General features: G+C 55.1%; 1 protein-coding gene across 1 annotated transcript in view; it reads right to left on the bottom strand.

Moving 5' to 3' along the window:
* GYPC (glycophorin C (Gerbich blood group)) overlaps positions 1–22,592 on the bottom strand; it is a 38,973-nt gene that overhangs the window by 1,535 nt on the left and 14,846 nt on the right. Inside the window, exon 2 of the mRNA XM_048486455.1 lies at positions 7,581–7,631. Within this exon, the coding sequence (XP_048342412.1) occupies positions 7,581–7,631 (51 nt within the window). The remainder of the gene's footprint in view (positions 1–7,580; positions 7,632–22,592) is intronic.

Here is a 22,592-nt window from a genome sequence, read left to right as displayed (position 1 = left end):
CGGCAGCCGCAGTGCCTTCTGGGGCACTTCCCTACTGACCGGGGCCCCCCCCCCCCCACCCCCCCCCCCCCCCTGATCCCCCCCCCCCCCCCCCCCCCCCCCCCCTCCATCCCCCCCCCCCCCCGGCCCCCCCCCCCACCAGCCCCCCCCTCACATCACCCACCTCCCCCCCCACCCCGACACCCCCCCCCCCCCCCCCCCCCCGCACCCCCCCCCCCCCCCACCCCCCCCCCCCCCCACCCCCCCCCCCCCCCACCCCCCCCCCCCCCCACCCCCCCCCCCCCCCACCCCCCCCCCCCCCCACCCCCCCCCCCCCCCACCCCCCCCCCCCCCCACCCCCCCCCCCCCCCACCCCCCCCCCCCCCCACCCCCCCCCCCCCCCACCCCCCCCCCCCCCCACCCCCCCCCCCCCCCACCCCCCCCCCCCCCCACCCCCCCCCCCCCCCACCCCCCCCCCCCCCCACCCCCCCCCCCCCCCACCCCCCCCCCCCCCCACCCCCCCCCCCCCCCACCCCCCCCCCCCCCCACCCCCCCCCCCCCCCACCCCCCCCCCCCCCCACCCCCCCCCCCCCCCACCCCCCCCCCCCCCCACCCCCCCCCCCCCCCACCCCCCCCCCCCCCCACCCCCCCCCCCCCCCACCCCCCCCCCCCCCCACCCCCCCCCCCCCCCACCCCCCCCCCCCCCCACCCCCCCCCCCCCCCACCCCCCCCCCCCCCCACCCCCCCCCCCCCCCACCCCCCCCCCCCCCCACCCCCCCCCCCCCCCACCCCCCCCCCCCCCCACCCCCCCCCCCCCCCACCCCCCCCCCCCCCCACCCCCCCCCCCCCCCACCCCCCCCCCCCCCCACCCCCCCCCCCCCCCACCCCCCCCCCCCCCCACCCCCCCCCCCCCCCACCCCCCCCCCCCCCCACCCCCCCCCCCCCCCACCCCCCCCCCCCCCCACCCCCCCCCCCCCCCACCCCCCCCCCCCCCCACCCCCCCCCCCCCCCACCCCCCCCCCCCCCCACCCCCCCCCCCCCCCACCCCCCCCCCCCCCCACCCCCCCCCCCCCCCACCCCCCCCCCCCCCCACCCCCCCCCCCCCCCACCCCCCCCCCCCCCCACCCCCCCCCCCCCCCACCCCCCCCCCCCCCCACCCCCCCCCCCCCCCACCCCCCCCCCCCCCCACCCCCCCCCCCCCCCACCCCCCCCCCCCCCCACCCCCCCCCCCCCCCACCCCCCCCCCCCCCCACCCCCCCCCCCCCCCACCCCCCCCCCCCCCCACCCCCCCCCCCCCCCACCCCCCCCCCCCCCCACCCCCCCCCCCCCCCACCCCCCCCCCCCCCCACCCCCCCCCCCCCCCACCCCCCCCCCCCCCCACCCCCCCCCCCCCCCACCCCCCCCCCCCCCCACCCCCCCCCCCCCCCACCCCCCCCCCCCCCCACCCCCCCCCCCCCCCACCCCCCCCCCCCCCCACCCCCCCCCCCCCCCACCCCCCCCCCCCCCCACCCCCCCCCCCCCCCACCCCCCCCCCCCCCCACCCCCCCCCCCCCCCACCCCCCCCCCCCCCCACCCCCCCCCCCCCCCACCCCCCCCCCCCCCCACCCCCCCCCCCCCCCACCCCCCCCCCCCCCCACCCCCCCCCCCCCCCACCCCCCCCCCCCCCCACCCCCCCCCCCCCCCACCCCCCCCCCCCCCCACCCCCCCCCCCCCCCACCCCCCCCCCCCCCCACCCCCCCCCCCCCCCACCCCCCCCCCCCCCCACCCCCCCCCCCCCCCACCCCCCCCCCCCCCCACCCCCCCCCCCCCCCACCCCCCCCCCCCCCCACCCCCCCCCCCCCCCACCCCCCCCCCCCCCCACCCCCCCCCCCCCCCACCCCCCCCCCCCCCCACCCCCCCCCCCCCCCACCCCCCCCCCCCCCCACCCCCCCCCCCCCCCACCCCCCCCCCCCCCCACCCCCCCCCCCCCCCACCCCCCCCCCCCCCCACCCCCCCCCCCCCCCACCCCCCCCCCCCCCCACCCCCCCCCCCCCCCACCCCCCCCCCCCCCCACCCCCCCCCCCCCCCACCCCCCCCCCCCCCCACCCCCCCCCCCCCCCACCCCCCCCCCCCCCCACCCCCCCCCCCCCCCACCCCCCCCCCCCCCCACCCCCCCCCCCCCCCACCCCCCCCCCCCCCCACCCCCCCCCCCCCCCACCCCCCCCCCCCCCCACCCCCCCCCCCCCCCACCCCCCCCCCCCCCCACCCCCCCCCCCCCCCACCCCCCCCCCCCCCCACCCCCCCCCCCCCCCACCCCCCCCCCCCCCCACCCCCCCCCCCCCCCACCCCCCCCCCCCCCCACCCCCCCCCCCCCCCACCCCCCCCCCCCCCCACCCCCCCCCCCCCCCACCCCCCCCCCCCCCCACCCCCCCCCCCCCCCACCCCCCCCCCCCCCCACCCCCCCCCCCCCCCACCCCCCCCCCCCCCCACCCCCCCCCCCCCCCACCCCCCCCCCCCCCCACCCCCCCCCCCCCCCACCCCCCCCCCCCCCCACCCCCCCCCCCCCCCACCCCCCCCCCCCCCCACCCCCCCCCCCCCCCACCCCCCCCCCCCCCCACCCCCCCCCCCCCCCACCCCCCCCCCCCCCCACCCCCCCCCCCCCCCACCCCCCCCCCCCCCCACCCCCCCCCCCCCCCACCCCCCCCCCCCCCCACCCCCCCCCCCCCCCACCCCCCCCCCCCCCCACCCCCCCCCCCCCCCACCCCCCCCCCCCCCCACCCCCCCCCCCCCCCACCCCCCCCCCCCCCCACCCCCCCCCCCCCCCACCCCCCCCCCCCCCCACCCCCCCCCCCCCCCACCCCCCCCCCCCCCCACCCCCCCCCCCCCCCACCCCCCCCCCCCCCCACCCCCCCCCCCCCCCACCCCCCCCCCCCCCCACCCCCCCCCCCCCCCACCCCCCCCCCCCCCCACCCCCCCCCCCCCCCACCCCCCCCCCCCCCCACCCCCCCCCCCCCCCACCCCCCCCCCCCCCCACCCCCCCCCCCCCCCACCCCCCCCCCCCCCCACCCCCCCCCCCCCCCACCCCCCCCCCCCCCCACCCCCCCCCCCCCCCACCCCCCCCCCCCCCCACCCCCCCCCCCCCCCACCCCCCCCCCCCCCCACCCCCCCCCCCCCCCACCCCCCCCCCCCCCCACCCCCCCCCCCCCCCACCCCCCCCCCCCCCCACCCCCCCCCCCCCCCACCCCCCCCCCCCCCCACCCCCCCCCCCCCCCACCCCCCCCCCCCCCCACCCCCCCCCCCCCCCACCCCCCCCCCCCCCCACCCCCCCCCCCCCCCACCCCCCCCCCCCCCCACCCCCCCCCCCCCCCACCCCCCCCCCCCCCCACCCCCCCCCCCCCCCACCCCCCCCCCCCCCCACCCCCCCCCCCCCCCACCCCCCCCCCCCCCCACCCCCCCCCCCCCCCACCCCCCCCCCCCCCCACCCCCCCCCCCCCCCACCCCCCCCCCCCCCCACCCCCCCCCCCCCCCACCCCCCCCCCCCCCCACCCCCCCCCCCCCCCACCCCCCCCCCCCCCCACCCCCCCCCCCCCCCACCCCCCCCCCCCCCCACCCCCCCCCCCCCCCACCCCCCCCCCCCCCCACCCCCCCCCCCCCCCACCCCCCCCCCCCCCCACCCCCCCCCCCCCCCACCCCCCCCCCCCCCCACCCCCCCCCCCCCCCACCCCCCCCCCCCCCCACCCCCCCCCCCCCCCACCCCCCCCCCCCCCCACCCCCCCCCCCCCCCACCCCCCCCCCCCCCCACCCCCCCCCCCCCCCACCCCCCCCCCCCCCCACCCCCCCCCCCCCCCACCCCCCCCCCCCCCCACCCCCCCCCCCCCCCACCCCCCCCCCCCCCCACCCCCCCCCCCCCCCACCCCCCCCCCCCCCCACCCCCCCCCCCCCCCACCCCCCCCCCCCCCCACCCCCCCCCCCCCCCACCCCCCCCCCCCCCCACCCCCCCCCCCCCCCACCCCCCCCCCCCCCCACCCCCCCCCCCCCCCACCCCCCCCCCCCCCCACCCCCCCCCCCCCCCACCCCCCCCCCCCCCCACCCCCCCCCCCCCCCACCCCCCCCCCCCCCCACCCCCCCCCCCCCCCACCCCCCCCCCCCCCCACCCCCCCCCCCCCCCACCCCCCCCCCCCCCCACCCCCCCCCCCCCCCACCCCCCCCCCCCCCCACCCCCCCCCCCCCCCACCCCCCCCCCCCCCCACCCCCCCCCCCCCCCACCCCCCCCCCCCCCCACCCCCCCCCCCCCCCACCCCCCCCCCCCCCCACCCCCCCCCCCCCCCACCCCCCCCCCCCCCCACCCCCCCCCCCCCCCACCCCCCCCCCCCCCCACCCCCCCCCCCCCCCACCCCCCCCCCCCCCCACCCCCCCCCCCCCCCACCCCCCCCCCCCCCCACCCCCCCCCCCCCCCACCCCCCCCCCCCCCCACCCCCCCCCCCCCCCACCCCCCCCCCCCCCCACCCCCCCCCCCCCCCACCCCCCCCCCCCCCCACCCCCCCCCCCCCCCACCCCCCCCCCCCCCCACCCCCCCCCCCCCCCACCCCCCCCCCCCCCCACCCCCCCCCCCCCCCACCCCCCCCCCCCCCCACCCCCCCCCCCCCCCACCCCCCCCCCCCCCCACCCCCCCCCCCCCCCACCCCCCCCCCCCCCCACCCCCCCCCCCCCCCACCCCCCCCCCCCCCCACCCCCCCCCCCCCCCACCCCCCCCCCCCCCCACCCCCCCCCCCCCCCACCCCCCCCCCCCCCCACCCCCCCCCCCCCCCACCCCCCCCCCCCCCCACCCCCCCCCCCCCCCACCCCCCCCCCCCCCCACCCCCCCCCCCCCCCACCCCCCCCCCCCCCCACCCCCCCCCCCCCCCACCCCCCCCCCCCCCCACCCCCCCCACCCACCACCCCCCCCCACTTCCCCCCCCCCCCCCTACCCCCCCCACCCCTCCCCACACCCACCCCCCAACCCCCCACACACCCCCTCCCCCCCACACCCCCCCCCCCCCCCATCCCCCCCCCCCCCCAACCCCCCCCCCCCCCCCCCCCCCCCCCCCCACCCCCCCTCCTGCTCGCCTTCTGTGCAGCTCTCAAGAAGGCGAGCAGGAGCCGGAGGCGGTGGAAGCGAGCGGCGGCCGCCGGCTGGGCCTCGCGGTTCTCGGACCGCCGCTGCCCGAGGGCCGCGCAGCAGGAGGGCAACCTCGAGGAAGCGGCTGGGCCGGGCCGGCCGGCAGAGGCGGCGCCGGGATTCCCAGGCGGAGGTTGGCGGCGGCGGCGGCGGCTGCTGCTCCGGGGCGGGAGGCCTGAGTGCAGGCCTTGAGGAAGCAGGCGGGCGGCGGGCCAGCCCGGACGGCAGAGGCGGCGCCGCGGCGGCATGATGTGGAGGACCCCGGGGGTCCCCCCCCCCCCCCCCCCCCCCCCCCCCCGCCCCCCCCCCCCCCCCTCCCCCCCCGACCCCCCCCCCCGCCCCCCCCCCCCCCCCCCCACCCCCCGCTCGCTTCCACTGCCTCCGGCTCCTGCTCGCCTTCTGTGCAGCTCTCAAGAAGGCGAGCAGGAGCCGGAGGCGGTGGAAGCGAGCGGCGGCCGCCGGCTGGGCCTCGCGGTTCGCGGTCCGCCGCTGCCCGAGGGCCACGCAGCAGGAGGGCAACCCCGAGGAAGCGGCTGGGCCAGGCCGGCCGGCAGAGGCGGCGCTGGGATTCCCAGGCGGAGGTTGGCGGCGGCGGCGGCTGCTGCTGCTCTGGGGCGGGAGGCCTGAGTGCAGGCCTTGAGGAAGCAGGCGGGCGGCAAGCCAGCCCGGACGGCAGAGGCGCCGCCGCGGCAGCATGATGTGGAGGACCCCGGGGGGTGGCAGCGACGGCTGCTCCAGGGCAGGGGCCGTGAATGGTCGTTGACCGGGACTCAGGGGAGCCGGAGGCGGTGGAAGCGAGTGGCGGCCAGCGTAGTCTGAAGCGGCCTGAAACTGGCGGTCTGAGGAGGCTCTGCCCTCCTGCTCACGCGGCTGGCCCTTGGATGGCGGCCCGGTGGCGCTCGAGAGGCACTAATGAACGCCGAGGCGCTGTCTTACTAAGTTCCACCGCCTCTCCTGGCCAGCGGCGTGGACTTGGCGCTGCGGCCTGTGGAGCTGCCGCCTGCCAGCCAGGAGTCAGTCAGAAGAGGAGGGAGGCCGGGCACCAGGGCCCGGCGGCCCGGTCATGGGGAGTCCACGATGGCAGATTTTTAGTCACGCGAGGGGAGGGCAGCCCGCCCAGCACCTAAGCAGCTATTCAGCAATCAGCAGGTGAGGCTCAGGGTGGCTGCCCATGGGGGGGGGGGGCACCCAACTCAGGTTTTGCCCGGGGGCTCAGGTTTGCCTAGGTACGCCTCTGTCCACCTGCCTCCAGGACTCTTCCAAGCCAGGGGTCAGCAGAGCTCCACCACCATGGCCAGGCTGGTGGAGAGGCAGCCATGGCAAGTGATCTTGCATTCTGGGCTTCTTAGCCTGGCATGCAAGATTGTCCCATCCCCCACCTCTCCTATCTGAGCCTTTATGGGCTGGGACAGGACAGGCAGGAAGAACAGGCATGATCTTGCATGCTAGGCTTCTCACCTCTCCTGTCTGAGCTCTTTTGGACTTGTTTCATGCCAGGAGTGGTGTATTTTCTTTGCAGGTCTCTCCCTCAGCTGTGGAGTGGAGCGTGGAATCCAGACTGAGCCCTGGGCATCATTTTACCTAGATATTCCCCTGGATGGCATGATACAGCCCAGTCTTGAACTTCTTGGAAGTTAAGCAGGGTTGGTACTTGGGAGACTTCCAAAAAAAACTCTGCAGAGGAAGACAATGACCAACCTCCTCTGCTTCTAATTTGCCTCGAAAGCCCGTTGCTGGTATGTCTGGCTGTGACTTGATAGTACTATACACACACAAAATACAATTTTAATATGTGTGTTATAATTTGTTAGCCGCTTTGGTGGCTCCTGTGAGGGAAGAAAGGCAGGATATAATTTTTGTAAATGATAATAAACAAATAAAAATAACGAATGAAAAGATGAGTATCCTTTCTTAGCAAACCTTTCCCCACTTTGGGGAAGGTGATTGTGGCAGGCATTAAAATAACTGAAATAGCAGCGAGGAGAAGAAGCTTCCTGCAATACAGCCCTAATCCGAATCAGAGTCCTGTCCAGTTTTTTTTTTAATGCTTATGAAACATCCATTCATAGCTTGGCTCTATAACATCTCTGAAGGTTTCTAGCAGTGGGGAATCTTAGTCATCACTGTTTATAAGTTTGTTACAAATACTGAATGCCAAATTTGCTATTCCCTGCTCCCAATGATATCCCAAAATCACTTGAGGAACTCTCATACCCTGTGTGAGAAACCTTTTAAATAGCAGTGTCTTGCAAGGCATCTCAGGGTTTGTTTGTTTGTTTTGCCTGAATTACATTCCAAATTTTTAGGATTATGGGCAGAATTTAGAAGGTACTGTGCAATGCTGATATCTGCAGAAAGCTGACTAGGTAGGTTTTTTTCGGTCTCTCAGAGGGAGAATCATGTTTTGCGTCTTTAAAACAATCTCTGAAATAGAGTCTTTGTTCTAGAAATATCATAGTCTTACCTCCAATGACTCCAATATCAGCTGCTGCTGGAGAGCTTTCAATATTTGCAGCTAGAAAGAAAATATATAAGATCCAATGAGACAGAAGACTTCAGGTGATAAATAACCATAGTAGTGATGGAGTGATGCTGTTTTTAACCCTTCCATTGAAATAATAAATGCGAAGCATCCAAACGGCAAAAGGAAGCCTTTAAAAAGTCTCATTCAAACACTGAGATTTGATAACATTATACATGGAAAATAAATCACTGGTCTACTGGGGTGGTAATGCTGTGACTCAAGAAAAGCTCAGTGAAATATTGCAAACATGTTTCTGGCAACATCCCCTGGTAAAAATTGCATCTGCATAAAAAAATCCTTCCCTTACAAGCTAAATGGCACTTTTGGGAAGTGGGAAAGTATATCTTTGGATCCCACCTAAACTTCTGAGGGCCCATGGTGATTCATACCTATCTCCCTTTACCACAGGAGATCTTGGATCCCCCTCACACCGGTTTCTGAGGGTCTTCTGTCCTCCAGCAGCATTGTTTTTTTTTTGGGGGGGGGGCAGCATTTGAGCTGCCACACCAGGATGGAACTGTTCCCCCAACCTGTGAAGATCTAGGCAGAATCCAACCTACTGGTCATCGAAAGCAAAAACAGCCCTTGAAAGACAGGGAAGGCACGTCAAGGCAATCTGGGTTTACTATCATATTCAACATGGGTGACTGAAAGGTGCATCAGTATCCACAGGTGAGTTTTTTTGAAGTTTTGCTGCATTTCCTTCCTTTCTTATATACATGGCTTTCCAGTACAAGGCCTCCAATACAAGTCCCTCTCTGGTTCTGATTTCCTTCTTTCTCACCAATGTATTTCCTATTACTGTACAATATTGCTAAGGGATGCATCTGTGTTTAGAGATCTTTTTCTGGGATATAAAAATGAAGCTAAAATAAAATGATTTTTTAAAAATTAAAAACAAAAGAAGTTGCAATTTTGCCAGATTTCACCTTAATAAACTCAGCAATGAAACCACCTGTTCTTTAAGTATTCACATATTCTGCACAAAATGCAACTAAAATTCTGCAAAACTAAATACATCCTCATACATAGATTACATGCTTCCATGGAGAGGGATTACATTTGATTGTGATTTCTTTTGGCCTTTCAGATCAATTTGATTAAAGCGAGATTTTTAACCTCCTTCCTAAGCTACAGTGATTATTATGACCTAATTCTTACTGGTATAGTAAACTTCTATCTGGGCTGTACCACATCAGATTGCAGGCAGGAAATTCACAAAATTTCATGGTCTTATATAAAAAGAATTCCCTGCATGTAGAAAATGTTCAGGAGAAAGTCTTCGCTAGACAAAATGGACATCTAATCTTCTGCATATATGGAATGTTTTGCGCATATCATTCTTCAGCTACACGAGCTGCTACCTGCAGCCTGAAATAGTACAGCCCAGACACAGGTGTGGTACTTTGTTTAGAACTATGCATTTCTTGCTGTGAAAGAACAGGACTTTATTACAAATAGCTGCAGCAGCAATAAAGGTGGAGGGAAGATATCTATCTGGGTCACTTGTCATAAGTAGGTGCAATATTGATGGAATGGCATTTTCCTACAGCAGGAATGAATGTCTCCAGGAATCCCAATTACATTTGCTAGTGGATTATAATAATTCTGGAATAGATGATTTTGCAGTTTAAAAGCACATGAGCTGAGGGGGGAAAGCCAAGCATGTTTTTTTTAAAAGGATCTCAGATAAGAAATTAATTTGAAAGAGTTATGAGAGACTTAAAGAAGGGGAAATAAAAACCTTGGCCTTAATTATAGCCTTTTTAAAAATCCAGATTAATAAAAAGTCAAAAAGTTTTTCACAAATAAAGTTAAATTTTAGACCAGTTTTTCCCTTTTTTTCAGTGTCTGCTAGGATTTAATGAATCAGTGCACTGAGAAAGTGTTATTTACCTATAGCTCTTTTGTTTTCTTTGATGCATTGTCCATAGTCTACAGTTCATTTTCTCTATGGCAGCTGTATAAACAGTCAATGGGCCTTGAGCATCCTTTATTGACATCCTGTATTAGTTCTTTTAAAATTATTGGATGTATACCATCCATATCCAGTTATTTGTTAATTTTTTAATTTATCAATTAGCCATAGAACATTATTTGATTCAGTTCTTCAAACAACTTGCCTTTAAAAATTGAACCAAGGTCAAGCCCAACATTTTCCACAGTGAAGAGACAGGTAACAAGAAGTTGTTCAGTTTATCCACAATCTACCTATCCTCCAGCAGGAATCAGCTTATACCTTTTCAATCTACTGGTTCAACACCTCTCCTTGCTGGATTTCTGCATCTGTTGTGCTGCTTTTAATCATCTTAATGCTTGTACCGATTATTCCTTAGGTGATCTTCTTTCTCACATAGACAGCTAAACCACTCCCCCAAATGACTTTCCATCTTGTACAACAATTATTATGACCTAGTTCTCACTGAAAGAATACACTTCTGTCTCGGCTGTACAGAGCTTATATTTAGGGAAGATGACACCACACTGATTTTCCCCATCCCACCAGTTTTCAAATAGGGCTCCTACATATATGCCTTCTTACAGAACTAAGAACTCTAATTTCCTCAGCTCAGCTCAGAATCTTCTAGCATTGGCCAACTCTTGTTGAGGCCTGGAGATACCCTAGAACAGGGGTCTTCAAACTATGGCCCTCCAGATGTTCATGGACTACAATTCCCATCAGCCCCTGCCAGCATGGCCAAGTGGTAGGGCTCATGGGAATTGTAGTCTATGAACATCTGGAGGGCCATAGTTTGAAGACCCCTGCCCTAGAATTACAACTGATCTCCAGACTACAGAGATCAGTCCCCCCCCCCACAAGAAAATGACTACTTTGGAGAGTTGAGTTGATGACATTATAACCTGCTGAAGTCCCAACCCCCCCGGCTCCACCCCAGAATCTACCCCCACATCTCCAGGAATGTAGCAGTCCAGGGTTAGTAAACCTAATTGGCATATAAATTAATTCATTGTATATAAAACAGGTGTTCTACTACTGAATTACAGGCCTTTCCTGCACATAAAACAAGACATGAATGCATGGTGTCTTAAAATGTATCCTAATTGGCTTCTGAAGATAGTATTTACTTGATACATGCCTGCGGTTGGAGTATATGTTTAATTTCTTGTCACAATCATTGGCCAAGTCACAACTCAGAGGAGCCAGAGGATTTGTAAAGAATTCCTACAGCCTCTGGAAGGGTCAGGTACTGAATTCTTTTCAGTAAAGCATATAGCTTTTCTAGGGTAAGTAAGAATTATTTGGAAGAGGGTCATTACGATGACCCAGTTTTGTGGGATACCTTTCAGTTTATGCAGTCTGAGGATGTGGGCAGGATACTTGGAAGTTAGGGATCTAATATTTGCTTGATGACCCTTGCCTTCCTAACTACTTAAATCTGCTAGAGAGGGGTGTGTGTGTGTGTGTGTGTGTGTGTGAGAGAGAGAGAGACTCTGCCCATAACACTGTTTCTACTGTCCTTTTACCGGCTTTTTTGGCCAGTGCGGAAATGGCCTTAGTTTGAGAATTAAATCCACATGGTATGTCTCAATTAATGATTTTATAATGCATGTCAGATTTTAAGGCAATAGTGTAAACCAAAAGGTAGAGGATGAATGCTGTGATTGTATAAACAACACATTTTATAATTTAACAACACACCTTCCAGAAGCAGGAATATAAACTTCAGCACTCTGTTATATTGTATCACCTTGTTAGAAGGAATGTTGTATTGATTTTTATATATTTTTAATATTTTATGCCACCTTTCACAGGGTGGTGAACAAAACAAATTAAATCATTTAAGCAATTAAAATGCAGTTAAAAGAATAAAATATTTCAATTAATGTACATAAACAAACCTCACTAGAAGGCGGGCCAATATCTACTATTGGAGATATGCAAAATCCTGGTGTCATGACTGAGAAGATGCTTTCTTGGATTGCCACCTGTCTAATTTCAGATGGCATGGTCAACTGAAGCAGGGCTTTTGAGATGACTGGAGTGAGCAAGTTGGTTCATATGGGAGAAGGCATTTGCACACAGAGCATCTCCACATGGCAAGCCTATCTTCTCATCAGGGCAGATGTTTATTTATGCAACATATTTGCTACATTATCCAGGTGTGATTTTCACTTACAAAATGGCCTCAATGCTGCTGTGCCTTTGATGGGAGAAAGCACAGGTCTTTTCCCAGTTCGGGCAAACTGCAGCTTTTCCCTCCAATTCATCAGGAATCTGAACCTGCATGAGTATGCCATGCCTGTCTCAGATTTGTTTTACATCTCTCTCCCCACTTTTCCCCTACTGTGATGCCCTTTCCCTCCACCAGGAAATGGCTTCATGTGCTGGCAACCAATGAGAAAGTGTAGCTTCAGAACTGCACAGACGCGCTCATTCAACTGCATGCAAATCCCCCCCCAAAGCCCCCCATGATTGATGTCATTAAAAGCTGAATCCTCTGCAGAGAGTAATTGCCACTCTGCAGCAGATATTGAAAAAAGGTGAGGGAAAAGTGGGTTAGGGAAGTGGGTAATTGATGTCCTGACATTCCAGTGGGAAAAGCTTTGGAATGAAAAAAAAACGTGCATAAATGGCCAAAAATTAGGAATGGGACAAACTCCTGTATCATGCAACTACTTTAATGAGGGAACTCTGATTGTAAAAACAATCTAGCTTGGACTGTTCGATCTTGGGGAAGGTTTGGATGGGGATATGATCCAGCAACTTTTTTTGAAGCTTCACAGGTCTGGGTATGGTCACTGCTTGGATACAAAACCTCCTGAGAGATTTATGTTTACCTATGCTCTTCCATGCTAGCAGAAAGGCCAAACAGAAATGAAATGAATAAATGCAAAAAGTGAATGATTTGCTGCTACTTCCTGTTGGGTGTATATGGATGAAACTTAATTCATTCTTGCAGGAGAATGAGATGCCAGGTTTCAGACTGCAAGTGGTAGGTTCCAGCTCCAAATGGGTATTTGCATAAAAAATCTCCATGCAAACAGAAAATGAGCACAGCTACTAATCTCCTCTCTCTATTTATTCCGCAAGTTTTCTATTTGTATAGAACTTGTAAGAAAAGTTCTTACAAAGTTCTTACAAAGAAAAGTTCTATTTGGATTCCCAACACTGCCTCAGCAAATGCCAGGACATTTGGGAGACAGTGTCTGTGGAGAACAGAGTTTGGGAAGGATGTGGTGCCACTTTTGGGTGATAATCTGGGTTGAGTGTTACTATGTGGAAGTCATCCCCCCCCCCATTTCTCAGTTCTTCACAGGCAGGAAGGTGGGGGTAGAGCAGGTAATGCCCCATCCAAGAGGAAAAATTGGAGATTTCAGACATGATCAGGCCATCTGAAATATTATATCAAAGTATTTACATACTTAGACTCTGATTCAAATTTCACATATCTTTCTAGAGTTAAGTTTTACCTGTTATCTATTTAAAATACTTGCTAGTAACCCTGATGCCCCACTAGACTCTGCATCCACTCTTATGAAGGGGTCCTCAGGGCAAACTCATCAATCAGACACTCTCTGTGTTGAACACCCCATTCATTGCCGCCTTCTCTTAGGTAGTGAAACTCATCAACACTACTCTTTGAAAATTAAGCAACAGCTACTCATCTGTCAATCTGGACAGGAGACAGAATAATTTGGCCTCCATTTATGTGCTAAATTATTTCAAGAATAATAATGGTGGGCCCAGAAAAAAAAAAAAAAGCTCAGCCCCACCAGTCATTTAGGTGACTGTAAATTGATTGACTTCAAAAGTCGTGGTAAAAAAATGCAGATAAACACACAGATTGCTTCAAAATCAAAACACTCGTGGCTCAGTGTTCTCTTTCTGCAACTAATGACTTTTCAGATTGCATTCAAATGCAAATATTTAATTGCATCAGGACAAAATAAAACTGACCCTGGATATTTGCTGAAAGTGTTCTTTACACAGAAGCATCATAGTTACACTGTAGCATATTTGAAGAATTAGATCCATTAGGTTAATAAACTTCAGATCATCTGAGCAGGCCAATTTTCCCTTTAAAATACAGTGGAGCCAGCTTGGTATATTTGTGCTGCCTGCAACAACTCTGCTTCTTCCCCCTCTTCCCAAAACACTAGTGGTTAGTTTTCATACTGCAGTCAAAAAATCAAAGAAAGTCAGTGTTCCTAGGAAATACCATAGTGTCATTTATGTGGTACCATTGCTTCTTGATTCGAGCAAGCTGTTACACTGTGATGTGCAGCTTCCAGAGCACAGAGGCTCTTTTGTTTTAGATTATCTAAAGCCAATGGACAATGACCAGAGATTGTGATCCTTGTTCCTTGTTCATTTTGCAAAAAAGAAAAGAAAAAACAGGCAGCACTCATGAAATCGAGCAACTTTATATTGATAACTGATACCCTGAAACCACAAAATGGACACAAGATATTGGCCATGTCTTCCAAGTCTGATGACAAGATGCTGAGCAACTCTGTAAACATCCTGCAACACTGGTGTGACTATTTTTCTAATATCAGCAATGATGAATTCCAACAACCACCCATAATGAGCTGTCCTCCTATCTTTGGCCCAGTTCCACAAATAACAGCCATGGAAGTAGAGGAATCCATCAAGAAAATGTAGAGTGGAAAGGCAACTGGCTCTGATGACATCCCAGTCGAGATCTGGAAGATGCTTTGAGAAAATGGTGCCACATTCCTAACATCATTTTTCACCTGCATTAGTACAAAAAACAAACTTCAAAAAGTTTGGACCATGAGCACAACTATACCCATTTGAAAAAAGAATGGAGACGTCCAGTGACGTAGGTATAGATTTTTTTATAGGGTGGGTTTGGGGGGCAGGGCCACACCCCCCACCTGCCCCTGGGGGCATGGCCATGCCTCCCCAAGCCCCGCCCCTGGCCTCAGTGGCTATAAAAGCAGCTCTCCAAGGCCAGGGATGGCAGACTCCCCTGCCCCACCCTCCACCAGCTGGTCTCCCAGCCAGCAGCCAGCAGTCCCTTCTGCCCTCCCCTCCGGACAAAGGCGCAGCTAGAGAAAATGGAGCCCAGTGCAAAATCTGAGTTTTGCAGGGGGCCCCCATGGGCAGCTGCTGTGATGCTGGAATCCACCCCCAAATAGCATTAGTGTCAATGGTGTTTAAACTAGGGAGCCTAGATTCTCCTTTTAAATCTACCTTAAAGGGAGAATCTGGGGTCCCAGTCAAAACAACATTGAAAGTGATGCTGTTTTGGGGTGGATTCTCCCCTACCCTGAAACAGAATCACTTTCAATGTTTAAACTGGGGACCTCAGAATCTCCCTTTAAATCCATGCCGAAGAGGGTGGATTTAAAAGGAGCTTGGGGAGCCCCCCCCCCAATAAAAAATCTATACCTACGTCTCTGAGCAGATGTCCTGCTCAGGAAGGGAAGGGGGGATTGAGTCAGGAGAAGGGGATACACCAATGATATTATCTTTGCAACAAAAGTACATTCTCATGGCTGCCCTGTCTTCCAATATTGATATGGTATTCAGTGGTAACTGAATATGGGGAGAACTTTTGCAAGCCCAACAGAAAAAATGGCAATTTATTGAATGCCCAGCAAAAAAAGAGTGCCACTGTAGCAAGATCAACAGGACTAATGTCAAACTAGACAATATCTGCAGTAAACACCGAAGGTTGGGGGCACTTCGCAAGTGCCACAGAACAAATGACAAGTACAATTTGGTGTTACTGTGTCAATGCAAGCTCAGAGGAATTAAAGTGAAACCAAATCCAAGCACTGAGTAACACTGTAAAAACTGTTTTAGGATTGCAACCTAGGAATCACTAAATGCAAGTTTCCGCCAGCTGTACCACAGTTTTGTCTTGTTGGGACACTCAATGGCTGATTACAGATGAGGGAGCTTACCTCCTCTCTGCCCCACCATGGCATCAGGCATGCACTTGAAGTGCTCTTGCTTTCTGTGGGGATAGCAGACAGCAAAAGCAGGAGGCACATGGCAACTTCCTTGCATGATGGTACAAGGACGTTTGACAGCTGCTACTTCTGCTACCTGTATGCTGCAACTTCCTTGTACTGATGTCCTGCCAGGGCTCAGTTGTCGGCACATGGTAATCAGCCACTGTGAAATCAGCCAATATGTCCCTCAGTCTGTTCCACAGATAAGAATTTTATTTACTATAAAATAGAAGTCTTTTTTCCTATTGACAGGAAGCCAACTTCCAACGTCACTGCAAACAAAATGTGCTTGCTTAAACTGACTATAAAAAATGAGGTCATTTTTTCTACTTGTATGAAATGTTGTGAGGAGGTTTCCTTTAGTGAGTGGTACAATGGCTGATAATTTCATTTATATTGGATAGAAGAGTTTCAATTGGAAGTTGTTTCCTGTTGTCAGCAATGGAAAACAAATAAAAGTGAATTAATGCTGTAATAAATTAAACAAAATAAAGATGAGAGCACAGATTAAAGCAAAGGAGGGAAGGAATTTACAGTTCTATCCTAAACAGGGCTACTCAGTCTCCTACTAAGATCTATTCAATGGGGCTTACTCCCAGAAAAGCATTCTTAAAATTCCAGCGATAGAAGTTTTGGTGTAAAGAGACTGGTTCCCTTTTAGGGAAGGGGGAAAAACTTCTGTCCAATAGGCTATCTTTCCAAAGGTACTTCCCATTTGGGACCATTCAGCAAACAAGATGCATTTTTGTACATTTCCCAAATACTTTATGAAGTGCAAAGGAGACAGTGTGGTCTGACTGCTATTATTACATAATTATTATTATTATTAACCAATATTATTAGAACACTTTTAGGATCTCTTTGTCTCTCTTAACCCCCAATGCCTCTTTCTAATGTTGGGGATCTATGGCCCTTCCACACACGCAAAATAACACGTTTTCAAACCACTCTCACAACTGTTTGCAAGTGGATTTTGCTATTCCGCACAGCTTCAAAGAGTGCTGAAAGCAGTTTGAAAGTGCATTATTCTGCATGTACGGAATGACCCTATGTGTTTATTTATAATCTCTCTGCTCCAAAGGGAGACCTGTTTTGATATACTAATGACATTTTTTGGGGAAGGTGTGATTGTCTCTTTGGGTGCCATTGGCTAATATTTGCTGGTGCCACAGATGCTTTGTCCAATTATGTGGCCATGCAGTTGATTGCAAAGGCCAGCTTTGGAACCCTACCATAGCATTAAAAGGTCTTCGAGTTTGCTATGCTTTTTGTCTGATGTCTTGGTGTAAATCAGTTGAGTGGTTTTGGAACTTTCAAATGGTGGGGAGGAGACAGAAGGACAAATCTGCTGCTTCTGGCACGTGATATGTGTTCCTTTTAAACATGATTATCCCAATGCAAAAGTGATAATCAAAATAGATAATAAGATACCTTTACTGGATCAATTTCATTTATAGGAATCTCTGAAAAACCGTGGTTTTATCAGCACACTATATTTTTTGAATATCCACCTGCCATAACATAGGCTAAAACATATTTATTGCGGAACTCTAGGCATCCAGATGATAGCAGATGCTGCAGAAGCATTGGACCAGATCATTAAGCAGTGACAGAACATGCCATTCAGTTCCTGTTGTTCACTATGAGCTTTCAGAATTAGGGTCACTCTTGACAATATGTTCCTTGATCTCTCAAAATAATATCAAATTCTATCACCCAAGAATAATCAAAGTTCTCTTTTGAAGTCCTCTTGTGTCACTTCCCAAAGCAGTGTTGATGAAACTCAGTGATGCTTAGGGTCCAAACATAAGATTATGTGGCACAAAGAGGGCAAAAGTAGATCAGAAGTACACTTCCAAGCAATTATGTCTAAGGAAAAAAATGGAGGGTAATCTTTAAAAATTCCACACACATAAAAATTCAGAAGTGTTCAGGATAGGACTCCAGCATTTCAGACAATCCACAATCTGGTGATAATCATAAAATGAATGATAACAAATGGGGCAATCATAAAATGAACATTTGTGACATTTAAATGTCACATATGTTCATTTTATGATTATTATCCAAGTATTTGTTGTTTTGATAAGGCCATTGGATCACATTGTCCTAGCAACAGATCTGTCTGGGTATTGAAAATAAGGCAAGATTTACCAATAAAATACTTCTGGAAAATATGACATATAAAGCTTTGCCAGGAAATGTTAACATCTGAATATGACAGAGAGCCAATTGTTGCATTCAGATACATAGGCAAAATAGGTCCATATCAAACTAAAGACTGTCTCTAGTTATCCCATTGGTTGCCAGGGTTGATTTGGCTGATCTGGCTGGCTAGGCAGGTGTCCTCTACTTCTTTCACTGTTCCATGTGCATTACTCCTGAGGCTGAAGATGGGTGGAAGAAGACAACCATCCCAGATAAAAGGAGTGTACTGTTCTTCAGTCAAGGGTATATGATAGCAAGGGGAATTACAGTGAAGCCTCTTGGCTCCATTGTAAAAGTCATTTTACTTATGTATCACAATAGTGGTGCCAAGGGGCAATTTGCAGATATGAAAGTGTGGGGGGAGGTTAAAGCCATTGGATGCTGTGGTCACAAACAAAAAAGAGCTGGTGAACATCTAGGAGGTACAACACTCCCAGAATGTGTGACACAAAGTCTTTGTGTTGGTCCTAAACAAACACAAGGACGTTGTAATAGGTTGATGGAGTTTCAGAGGCATTTTTGATTGTGGAACGGGTCTGCGCCCAGTTTCCATCCAAATGCTTGACCCTGAAATGTAGCATAGAATTGCTTGACATAGCAGGCGGCATCGAGGTTCAATTACCTGAAAAATTCAACCAGAACAATGGTTTTCTTAGGAACAATTGGCTGAAGCTACCTGAACATATCTGGGTTGCTATTTTCTGTTTTAACACATGTATTGTGTGAAAAAGGTACAATAATTCCTTGGGCAGTATCAACAGCTCATATAGTAGAACAGATAGCGGTAATAAAAATGATATGCATTTTACATTCAGTGTCCCTTTTGTTATCACAGCAGCACACAGCGTGAGAAGAAGTGCTCAAAGGCTTCTTTTCCACTGACAAACATAGGCTAATGATGGGGAAGGTGTGTCCCAGAATGAGGCTCCTTCCACTGAGGTGGCCAAGTGACCACCTTATACTACTTTGAGATCACCTCCCTGCCATAAGTTTACACAAGACATAACATTTGGTGGCTGCCTCTAAGGAGAGTACGTCTCTCATTCTGGAAGGGGCCCATTCTTCTTCTCAGGGACCTGGCTTGCCCAGGCACATGATCATCCCCTCATCTCAATGAGGGGAAAAAAACTGCCCTAAAGTGGGCTAAATTACCCTCACAGAGTAGGGCTTTGATGCCAACCTATCATTGGAGGTTGCCTTCTCCAGAGAACAACTGGACCTAACAGGCTGATAGGGGGTGTTCGACTGGGCAGAATCCCACTTTTCAGACAGAACGGCTCATTCAGCCTTCTAGAAGTTGAGGAGTGGAAAATGACCATGCTCTCATTTGCCCTCACTTGGCAATGTCCAGTTTTCCTCCTCCTTGGAAAAACAGATGGACTGGGTTTCACTGTCTTATTTCCCACAGGAACCCTTTCAGGTGTAGGGCTTTTTTCAACCGCTGTTGGATGCTTGGCAATAAACTATGCTGTGTGGTGGCATGCCAGCCTGGCCAACGGCCGAAGGCTTTTCCCACTACCACAATAGAAGTGGGGGCCTTCAGATCATCTTGGAACCGAACTGGTCTTGCTCCAGCCCACCTTACTCTAAGTCTGCACCTGCCATTCTGTACGCCTGTGAATCAGCAAGGCTTTGAGGACTCTGGTATGATGCACAATGACTCCATGGGGAGCTCATGGAGGCAATCAGCGGCATCTGAGGCCAGCCAAAACTATGTAGATCAACTGACTCATTTGGCAAAGGTGCTGAACATCACCTATGTCGTCCATGATGTCCCAATGACTGCAGACCCTGACTTGGACATTATCAATGAGGTAGATACCACCCACTACCGATCATTGATGGTATCCTGCAAATGTCATTAGATATCTGGGAGAAGCTTACCTTTGGGTCAGCACTCACCAGACAAGTTGAGAATCTGTACCAGCTACATGATTTGAACTCTGGTTTTTTCTGCCTCTGTCCTTTCCCCAAACTCATTGGTGATGAAGGTGGTGCTGGCTAAATCACGAGTCCAGAATGGTGTGGGCACCATTGGACAAAGTGGGGAAAAGATGGGACATGATGGGACACTGTATTTATTCTCCGGGAACAATGGTGTCTTGGTTGTCACATACCAAAAAAGGCTGCACGCGCGCTCTGTGCACTACCCACTGTGCTCTGATTGGCTGGAAGGTTTGAAGGGAGGGAACAATAAGCTGTGTCTGTCCCATTTCTCCCCACCGAACTGGCTTCGGAGTGTGATTGGAAAAAAGGTGCACTTCAATGCAAGTTCCAAAAAAACATGTGAGGGGGGGGGGGACTCGTGCCAGAACCGGGATGAAGCCGTGTTCGGCACTTGAGCTGTGGGAAGTCCTTGCCCAAATCATGATTTTTGCCATGAGTATCATGGGATAATTTGCCCATGGAGAATCGGCCACGGTGTGGTCCATCCAGTACTTTTTAAGGACCCTCAGTCTCGTGAAGACAAAGCAATGTACTCCCTGGATGTACACAATTTATACTGAACAGCACTATGTTATTTAGGGAGCCATTAGACTGGGGGAGGGGAGCACTTGCTATATGACTAAAGTTCTTTTAAAGCTAACTAAAACACTCCATGGCTGGCCTGCAAAAGTGCAGTTCCGCATGTGCCTGCACAGAGGACCACTAGATGGACAAACAGTTACAGTAAGCAACACTGTTTTTTCTTTAACACTGTTAAGTAGAAGGAAATGTATTTTAAATTATACATTCTAACACTACAGTGACTATCCCCATTCTTACACTACAGGCCCATCACTCTCTATCAGACTCTCACAAGATTGTTGTGATGATAAAACGAGAAGGGGAAAGTCATGTATGCTTCGCTGAATGCCTTGATAGAAGTCGGAGATTAAAATATAATAGACTGATATCCAGATAGTCTTATGTATATAGCAAAAATCTTAGCAGTATGGTTTCCAACTCCAGGTTGAGATATTTCTGGAAATTTGCAGGTAGAGCTTAGGGAGGGCAGGGTTTGTGGAGGGAAAGGACTTCAATGGGGTATAAGGGTATACAGTATGTCCTGTTTCTCCAGGGGAACTCATTTCTGTGGTCTGGATTTCAATTGTAAATTACGTCACAATGGGAGTTTCATTGTAGACTGTGAAATTTCATTGTAGACTGTAAATTTAGGCTAAGTGCTAGTGGCTTCTTATGAGAACTGAATACTTAAAAAATAAGGATTTGAAGTTGTGCTTCCCAGATCCAAATGCAGAAAACACTATGGAATAATAAAATAAGAATTGAGCTGAATACTGTCCACAAGCCAAGTATGATGCAGATTGCTTTGGATGAGATTGGCAAGTCTCATCTGATCTTATACGAAGTCAACTAAGACATTCCAATTATATGATGTATGTATTGTGGGAGGAGCAGTTAAGAAAAGCCAAAATGCTGTTGGAAAGCTTTTTGTTCCCTTTTCCTTTTATCCTGTCTACTTGATTGTTCTTTTCCTCTTGGGTAGTTTGGCTTTGGTCTTATGGTTCCTAACTCTGGCTTGGGAAATTCCAAGAAATTTAAGGGCAGTGCTCTTGGAGATTTGGGAGGGAGCCAATTGAGTATCTGATACGCTTTGCTCTCCAAAGCTGCCATTTCCACAAGAGGCTCCCTCAGAATTACAACTGATCTCCAGAGGACAAAAATCACTTTCCCTGAAGATAATAACTGCTTTAGAGGGTGGCATTATGCTTGCTCTTCTCAGGCTCCACCCCCAAAATTCCAGGAATTTCCCAAGTCAGAGGTGGCAACCCTAGGAAAACTGATGTTGCATCAGGTGTCACAAAACCAGAGTGCACTAATCACCATTCTTATCTGAGGTGTGCAGTGGCATAGCACCAAGGGGCCAGGGGGGTGAGTGATACATTGGGCATGCGAGGGTGTTGGGGGCATGGTGGGGGCATTCTGGAGCATTCTGGGGTGGGGGTGGATGAGGGCATGGCAGAGGTGCAGGGAGCACGTGTGCCCCAGGTGCAATTCCCCCTTGCTCCGACCTGGAGGTGTCTACTTGCATCTCAGAACATATACATTACTGAGACACTAACATGCTTCTCTCTGTTTGCTGCAATCCAAAATTGCTTAGGCCATTCTTTTCTCTGTTTCTGGTATTAAAAAGTGATGTTCCTTCAGCAACACAAGAAGAAAGAAGAGGAGCTGTGGTGGAATTAATAACCAGCATGATCTTTAATTACAGGACATGTGTTGCAGACGCCTGGAGATAGCTACAATTACCCATCTGACAAAAATAGTCATGTCGCGCTTCAGACAAGCAAGCTACTGTTTCACCTCTGCATGCACTGACTGGTCACCTCAAGGCAGCTGTCAGGATGTGTAAGTCACAGAACCATTCTGTGCACCATTTGAAAAAGAGGAGTGGGGCAGAGTGCACTTGGTGTGCCGCTTCATTGATTTAGGAGGCTGAAAAGCAATACTGTTGTGAGGACACATGGAATTCATAATTTCATCTGCTCGATTACTGCCTGGGGCAGGGTAAAGGGAGAACTACAACCTTAAACACAGGGAGTTCATAGCATGGGTAATGTGTTAACCTCAACTCCAGGACAAAAAACACAGTCTTTCTTTTTCAGGAAAGACAAGCCTCTTCAAGAAGGGGAAAGACCTTTGCCTCAGGCTTCTTTGTTTCATTTAAACCAGCCTCACACATCAGCTCTTTGGCTGGTCCCCTCACCAAAGCCTCATCTATCATCTACTTATTCAGACAAGACACTCTTCTAACAAGCACTCTGTCAAGATAGCTATTGCTGCTTGTGT

This window comes from Sphaerodactylus townsendi, linkage group LG02, assembly GCF_021028975.2.
Source record: "Sphaerodactylus townsendi isolate TG3544 linkage group LG02, MPM_Stown_v2.3, whole genome shotgun sequence".
Classification (NCBI taxonomy): domain Eukaryota; kingdom Metazoa; phylum Chordata; class Lepidosauria; order Squamata; family Sphaerodactylidae; genus Sphaerodactylus; species Sphaerodactylus townsendi.
Note: the sequence above shows the minus strand (reverse complement) of the source record. Positions and strands in the feature narration are given on the sequence as shown.